This window comes from Oncorhynchus nerka, linkage group LG14, assembly GCF_034236695.1.
Source record: "Oncorhynchus nerka isolate Pitt River linkage group LG14, Oner_Uvic_2.0, whole genome shotgun sequence".
Classification (NCBI taxonomy): domain Eukaryota; kingdom Metazoa; phylum Chordata; class Actinopteri; order Salmoniformes; family Salmonidae; genus Oncorhynchus; species Oncorhynchus nerka.
In genome coordinates, this window is record NC_088409.1 from 29,421,815 (window position 1) to 29,430,620 (window position 8,806).

The 8,806-nt window shown below is 40.7% G+C and overlaps 1 protein-coding gene across 1 annotated transcript; it reads left to right on the plus strand.

Annotated features, from left to right (window-relative positions):
* The first annotated feature begins 616 nt into the window (after positions 1-616).
* Positions 617-3,496, plus strand: LOC115140869 (apolipoprotein C-I-like). Its single transcript, XM_029679305.2, has 4 exons — positions 617-706; positions 1,418-1,484; positions 2,915-3,056; positions 3,181-3,496. Exons 2-4 carry the CDS (start codon positions 1,430-1,432, stop codon positions 3,245-3,247), a joined length of 264 nt encoding a protein of 87 aa, XP_029535165.1. The 5' UTR covers positions 617-706; positions 1,418-1,429; the 3' UTR covers positions 3,248-3,496.
* Positions 3,497-8,806: the final 5,310 nt, after the last annotated feature.

An 8,806-nucleotide genomic window follows, 5' to 3' on the forward strand; every position in this document is an offset into this window, starting at 1 on the left:
GATTTGTGACCTGTTGCCACGAGAAAAGGGCAACCAGTGAAGAACAAACACCATTGTAAATACAACCCATATTTATGCTTATTTAACCATTTGTACATTGTTAAAACACTGTATATATATATATAATATGACATTTGTAATGTCTTTACTGTTTTGAAACTTCTGTATGTGAAATGTTTACTGTTAATTTTTGTTGTTTTTCACTTTATATATTCACTTTGTATGTTGTCTACCTCACTTGCTTTGGCAATGTTAACACATGTTTCCCATGCCAATAAAGCCCTTGAATTGAATTGAATTGAATTGATTTACAATGGATATTTTATGACAAATGAATATCACATTATAAAACCTAAGGTAGGATGAAAACCCCCCCAGATCAGACTGTGAATTACAGATCCAGTCAAATAAATACATTCCCACAAAATCAGATTAAATACGTGATCATGTGTGGTTTGAAACAAGACAGGACATGGACCATACCTCAGCTGGGCTCTCTGAAAAAGGGAGAAGGGGGAGTGTTGGTTAATCTGGAGGAGAAGGTGGGAGTAGGCCACTCTTGGTGCTTGCTTCATTGTGCGATGCGGGGTCACCATAGGTCAGAAGTGGTGACTACTGATTACGTCAGCGTTCTGGGATATATAGAGGGACTCCAGTCAGTCTGTCAGACAAACTCAGGTTATTTTCTCTCTGAGACGGAAAACAGGTAAGATGAACCTACTTTTCACTGGCATTTCTAGAGACTTCCTTTCATTGTTATTACTTCAAATGTCTATCTTTGTATGTTTTTGTTCTTATCTGAGCAAACACTTAGGCCGGTATATCTGCGACTTTTGTCCATTAGTTTATTTACTCCAAATAAATGTACGTGAATGCCGCCAATGTAGTTGTTTATTTTATACCTTTCCATAAATCCATACCAGTCTCTCAAAATCTGTTTGCGGTATTGTGGCGACATCTAGGTGTAGTTTATACAAGCGGGAAAGACATCCAGCCTACCTTCTGTTACTGAACCCCATCCAATGCTCAGGACAGATATGAATAGAAACAATTGTTATGTTAGTTTACTAATTTAATCAAATGCAGGTCGAGTTTAATCTAAAATGTAAGGCTATCAGTCTTTTTTTCTTGCTGATGTAAAGTCACTAATTGAAGTTGTGTGTAGGCTAGAGAACGCAGAGGGAGCTGTCCACTGTTCTGACCGCACTAACAAAACAGCTGTTGATCATTTATTACAACAATAGTAATTGTTTAGGATGGCTTACATTTCCCTTGTTTAGCACAGCTCCTGATGAAACCCTGACGGCATAATGCTATGATTTTGTTTGAACTCATAACTAACTCATCATGCAAACCTTTTTATGATGGAGGATATTAAAGGCAGGGTGTTTTGTTGCTAAATGTCCTTCCCTTGCAGCCAACAGTCAAGATGAAACTGTCCATTGCCATTGCCGTGTTGATGCTTGTGTTCGCTGCACACACAGGTATGAAGCCCTACCCTATTAGGCAGCCATTACACTTTCACTCTATCTAGTCATTTTGTTGCTCATTCCCCTCCCTCAATACTGGCGTCAATACTAACGCATTTTCACTGGTGACACGTGTGTGATGTTTCTCTCTCACACAAACACACAAACGCATGCATACACACATGCACATGCATGTACACAAACACACAGCCTCACACACACACAAATACACTTGATACTAGTCTATACAAATCCATTACTACTGAATGCATAAGTCTGGCCTCAAATACACATCAATTACAAATGTATTATTATGAACACACATGTACCATCTATCTATCTCTCTCTCTCTCTTCTCTCTCTCTCTCTCTCTCTCTACCCCCCTCTCTCTCTCTCTCTCGCTCTCTCTCTCTCTCTCTCTCTCTCTCTCTACCTCTCTCTCTTCATGATGAAACCCTCAGTCTATTCATTTTCCTGACTATTTTCCCTTCTCTATTCATAATTCTAACACTCTCCCCTTCTGTTCATAGTTCTACACTCTCCCCTTCTGTTCATAGTTCTAACACTCCCCTTCTGTTCATAGTTCTAACACTCTGTCCTTCTGTTCATAGTTCTAACACTCTCCCCTTCTGTTCATAGTTCTAACACTCTCCCCTTCTGTTCATAGTTCTAACACTCTCCCCTTCTGTTCATAGTTCTAACACTCTGTCCTTCTGTTCATAGTTCTAACACTCTCCCCTTCTGTTCATAGTTCTAACACTCTGTCCTTCTGTTCATAGTTCTAACACTCTGTCCTTCTGTTCATAGTTCTAACACTCTGTCCTTCTGTTCATAGTTCTACACTCTCCCCTTCTGTTCATAGTTCTAACACTCTCCCCTTCTGTTCATAGTTCTAACACTCTCCCCTTCTGTTCATAGTTCTAACACTCTCCCCTTCTGTTCATAGTTCTACACTCTCCCCTTCTGTTCATAGTTCTAACACTCTCCCCTTCTGTTCATAGTTCTACACTCTCCCCTTCTGTTCATAGTTCTAACACTCTCCCCTTCTGTTCATAGTTCTAACACTCTGTCCTTCTGTTCATAGTTCTAACACTGTCCTTCTGTTCATAGTTCTAACACTCTGTCCTTCTGTTTATAGTTCTACACTCTCCCCTTCTGTTCATAGTTCTAACACACTGTCCTTCTGTTTATAGTTCTACATTCTCCCCTTCAGTTCATAGTTCTAACACTCTCCCCTTCTGTTCATAGTTCTAACACTCTCCCCTTCTGTTCATAGTTCTAACACTCTGTCCTTCTGCTCATAGTTCTAACACTCTCTCCCCTTCTGTTCATAGTTCTACACTCTGTCCTTCTGTTCATAGTTCTAACACTCTGTCCTTCTGTTTATAGTTCTACACTCTGTCCTTCTGTTTATAGTTCTAACCCTGCCTCCTTTCTCTCTACAGAGGCTCAGGAGGCTGAGAAGACAATTGAGGAGCGTTTCACCACCTTCGGCAATCAGATGAAGGAACTAACTGATGACCTGACCGTCAAGACCAAGGACATATTTGAAAAGATTGGGGACAGCGAGTTCGCCACCAAGACCAAGTACACGCGCACACACACACCCCAAAACATAACCCAACATTAAATGAATTGGAGATCTACATTAGTACTCTGAAATAATTCAAGACTGAAATGACTCACTGTGTGTCTGTCTCCCCGTCTCCAGGAACTGGTTCACTGAGCAGTTTGACAAGATGAAGGCCAAGGTTGACGAGACCTTCCCCAAGCAGTAGTAAGCCTGTACACCTCTGACCCTGCCTGTCTAAGACCCCCCACGCCCCCCATCACTCTTCTTGCTCTGTCTTGCCTGGTGACGCGGTTGCTGTGACGCTGACACGTGCGTTGTGCCGACAGACACAAAGGTTATATTGCACCTCTCTGAAGAGACTGATGTCATCTCTGTGTAATTGTTATGGCTTGCTTTAATAAACATGGCTTGCTTTAATAACCTGAAAAATAAAGATACCTTTGTGATAAAACTATATTTGTGGGTTGTTATATTATGCATTTGATTTGCTACAGTAAGAAGTCAACCTGCTCATTTTTAAAGAGGCCAATAAATCCATGCAATGACAAGTTAGAAGTTATTCTGGACAATGAGTTTGATTGGCAATGATTTTTATTTAACAAGTGTCTCTTCAACTAATAAATGGGGGGCACATCAATCAATCAAATGCATTTATAAAGCCCTTTTTACATCAGACGATGTCACAAAGTGCTTTACAGACGCCCAGCCTAAAACTCCAAACAGCAAGCAACGCAGATGTAGAAGCACAGTTTTATAAGGATATGAAAGACATGAAGATCTGTACACATAATACAGACAGTATGCATAACATGTATAAAACAAACTGCACAAAGACCAAACATTCATTTCGTCTCTGTTTATGATGCATTGTGGGATAGGTATGGGATGTTAATGTGGTCAACATGAATGGTCAGCTGACCAGTATGTCACATGGGTTAAAAACATCATGGTGGCCAGAGAAAGAATCAGTGCATTCTGACTGAAAGATACTATACTTAAAAGTAATCTGCAACACATGTAATTTCACATTTTGCCCAGACACTTCTGAGATTCAGCAGTAAGACAAGTGTCTGTCAATAGACCCTTTCTTCCATTCAACATGTTGGTTGTGTGCAGCCTTGAAAAGTATCTCTATGAACAATGTTCAATCTCTTGAAACCTCATGTTCCTGTGCTAAGATATGTTTCCCCTTAAAAAAAGATACAAACTTGTGTCACAATCACAAATGGACTCTGGATTGATGCTGTTTATTGAGCTCTCCTTAACAATGAACACTCTGTAAAGCAATGCAACAGACACACTTTGATGCTCTGGATATCTTGTATCACTCTGGATATCCACACGTCAATAGCTTTACTGAGAGACACTAACCAGGTCAAATAATTCTGCAGAATGAATTAATAGCAGAGAGTGTTCTATGAGAGATAGTGGTCTATCCATCTATGTCAATAGCAGAAAGAGTGTTCTATGAGAGATAGTGGTCTATCCATCTATGTCAATAGCAGGCACCAAAGGGCAATTGGGAGCACGACACTTGCTGCTGGTCCTCCATTTCACAAGGTCCGTTCTAAAGGCACTGTTTATTCTGAGTTAATGATTACTATGCTGTCCCTGTTTACTGGAATCTGCTCCTGTGTTTGACCAGAGGTCAAGGGTCAGACGTAGGGGGGTTAGAGGGGGTCCAGGGGGCAAGATGGTCGTGCACCCCACCAGGGAATACTCATATTTTCACCCTATTTTCTGGTGGAGTGTCATGATAGTGGGCAGCTTTAATCTGCTCTCTGTACCCTCTTCTCACAACAACCAACTATTGTGCTGTGTCTGTCGACAGGACCAGAGGTGAAGAGGCGAATGGACAAAGGGAATCAATGGAAAAGCAATAGCAGGAAAACAAGATATGAAAATGACATCCACAGTTGGTCATGTATCAGTGTGACATTCAGCATTATGCCTGAAACTCATGTGTTGCAGAGAGAGAAGAGAGAGAGAGCGAGAGAGAGAGAGAGAGAGAGAGAGAGAGAGAGATGTATTTTAAAGTGGACTCCTCTCTTGAGTTCTGATGACTGAGACATTGGGTCTAGTTCAAAACAGTACTCTATTTCATTGACCTGCTGTCTTCTTAATGGAGCACAGAGATATAAAGACCTGGTCTGAATACTTACAAGCCAACATGTCCACTCGTCTTTATTAAAGGAACTTTGGGCAGCTATCCAGACAATCTTGAAATTGAAAAGATTATGAGAGATTAATGTAACCTTTTGGCAAATGCAAGGATGAAGGTTTAACATGAGAGGCTTTTTTAAATGTGTTGCTAAGAGTTAGTGTTTCTTTTGGGCAAAAGTTGATACTACAGCAGGGGACACAAGTCATGTATCTTATTTCACAATATTTTTCAAGATATTCTGTGTTAACCATTTTTTTTAGGTTAAAATAAATTATTTGCTAATGACGTAAGATAATTTAGCTAGGTAAAAAAAAAATATATATAATCTAAAGGGAATTATCACGTGTCGGTTTTTGCAGTATACCCTGAAAAATATTTTCGCAGAACTTAAATAAATAAAGAGTATCGAACCACTGGACTACTTATGACTGACTCACTGATCATCTAAGCCAATCCAATCAGTCCACCACTTCCCACCCAAAAACAGACCATCGGTCAGTGGTCACCAAAACAAGAACAAAGTACACATGCAACCAAGAAAAAGCGCTGTGAGAAGTCCTCTAATTCAAATAAAGTGACTTGATTCCACCAAACAGATTGACAATACTGAGAACAAACACTAAGGTAAAACGCTCCCTAAAATGCTCTTTCACTTACTTTGAATTGTGTATTGACCACCTGTTTTTATACTGGAGGCCAGCTGTTATGAGTGATACCGAAAATATATATATATATATATATATACAGAAATATATATACATATCAGTGATATATCATTTGAATCTATTATTAGTTTTGTTTGGGGTGATGAAAAATGTAATGTACTGTTTATTGAATAATTGAATTATATGTAATATCAATTTTACAAGTGAGATGTGTATTTCAGTCTTCCGTCTCATTCTGTTTCTATGACAGATGCCAGGGAAACTGAAGCTAGTTGCTCTCGTCTTGCTCATTCAAGGTGTGGCTGTGCATTTCTTTTCTTTTTACTCTCTATCCAGTCTATCCTCCATTGAACTGTTGACATGGACTGGTAGTCTGTTACCTAGTGTAACCTACTGTAACCTCTCTCCTCCATAGCATGTGTGTCCATAGTGGCCCAAATGCCAGCCCCAGGGGACTCTGAATCTGAGGGGGTTCTGCAGAGGGCAACAGAGACATACAGGTACAAACAGACACACAGTCAACATGGCCGACCATGCCGTTTTAAGGATAAGGGTAAAAGGCGTGCGCTCAGTGGATGCTGCTTCCAACTGATCTATTCTTGTGTGTGTGTCTTTACAGGGCAGCCAAAGTTAAAGCCCAGAGAATAAGAGAGGCGGTGCAGGCCTTTGCTGGTGCGTACTACGAGGACCACATCAAACCAGTGGCTGATCCCTACATGGACTGGGCCTCAGCCTCCACCAGTTCCTTCTGGGACAGAGTCAAGGAGAAGATCGACCAGTACAGACCCATCTAATGTCACCTGAATCTAAGGCAGACAAACACCCACCCAGCTCACTGCCAGCACATGTATTCATGCAAGGTGATTCTAGGGCTGATTCTATGTTCATATGCACTAGGGATTACAACTAGAAGAGCGCGTGAACAATGCTGTATGATTTGACCGGTGAATGAGGACACCCATTTACTGGTGTTTCACTAACCTCAGCACAAGGGTTGTGATAGTATTAAACCTGCCATAGAGTGTATTAGTAATCATACCGTTTTGGCTCACATATTGCATCTGAGTAAGTCAATTAACTATTGTGAACCACCAAAATGAATTCAAACTAAATAAAAAAATGTTTAAAAACATTTAATTGTACCATTATAGTGTTGTGCCTTTTCATTACATTTCCCTTGACACGGTCTACACTCCTCACATTCATCAATCTCTGAACTGAATGAAGTAGAACGCTGAGAGAGACTGAGAATAGATTTTAGAAAGGCAGAGAGAAAGCAACAGGGAATGACAAAGAGGGAGAGAAAGAATGAGACAGAAAGAAAGAGACAGACGGACAGACAGACAGAGACATCAGTGATGGGAGGGACATCTACAGACTGTGCTGAAATCAGAGTGTTATCTCGGTGAGAGTTGACAGTTGAGATACAAGGTTCAGCAGGGGTGTCTGACTGGAGGGGAGATGTGTGTGACCTGCAGGACGTTTCTCTTAGCTCTCTCTGTGTGGACTGCAGACAGACAGACAGACAGACAGACAGACAGACAGACAGACAGACAGACAGACAGACAGACAGACAGACAGACAGACAGACAGACAGACAGACAGACAGACAGACAGACAGACAGACAGACAGACAGACAGACAGACAGACAGACAGACATCAGTGATGGGAGTGATAGCTACAGACTGTGCTGAAATCGGAGTGTTATCTCGGTGAGAGTTGACAGTTGAGATACAAGGTTCAGCAGGGGTGTCTGACTGGAGGGGAGATGTGTGTGACCTGCAGGACGTTTCTCTCAGCTCTCTCTGTGTGGACTGCAGACATCGATCCTGGAACACAGTCAACACACTCAGGGCTCTGTTGCATTCAATCAAAACCATAATCTGGCTAACTGGGATACATGAAACACATTCATATAGACAGTGAGAATGGACATTAGCCTGAATAAGCCATTGAGATGATTTTTGTTAGACATTGGGAAGAGTGTTTTGTTGTTGAGTTCGTGAATTCTGAATGTGTGCAAGAATACAGATTTTCAATGAGTTACATAGAGGCAGTCAAACATACTGGTTTATGTTCCACACAAATGTTGACAAATCAATTATGGAAAACTTTCAGACACAGTTATAATGCTTAACACGATCATTCATTCAAAAAAAATCTACTTCATGCACTGATATGCAAACGTTTTTGAGGATCATTTAGGCTTTCCTTCGTATGCAGAATAGGGCATTGCAGCATAAATAGATTTCAGAAACCAATCCAAGTGATAATCTGGATGCATTGCATCACCTGTCTCAAGTGCAATGGACTTTGTGTAGGCGAACGAGTGTGTGGATGTTTGTCCTATAGGTACAGTGTGTTCTGGTGTGTCTGGTGCGTGGGTGTGTGTGCGTGCGTGTGTTCGTGTAGGTGTTTGTGTGCGTGCGTACCTGTGTGCATACTCATTAGATGACGTTTGTTTACTCTCCTCACTATATCATGGTGTCTACTTGTTCAGATTGCTTTACAGACAACTCAGCCACCAAAGGAGACTGTCATTTATTTCACTGGGATCTGTACACCCACTACAACAGGAGGTCATCTTTTTCTCTCTCTCTTCTCAACTTTTATAGATATGTTATTTCAATGCTCTAGTAATCTAAAAATATACATGTATTAATGTATAATTTATTTATTTTCTCATGCATTTTAAGATGCATTGTCCTTTCCTATCAGTTATAAACAGCTCAACAGATTCATTGATGCCTGATCAGAATGGTGTGATTTCTAGTCTAATAAATAGACAGGCATTGCAATTAACTTCATCTAAATAATGCATATAAATTCCTATTGTGTTTGTTTTTTTCTTTCAGAAATGAACGGAAAGTTGGCATTAGCCTTAGTGCTTGCACTCCAAGGTAAGACCGAGAACCTGCAACACACACCCTGCAG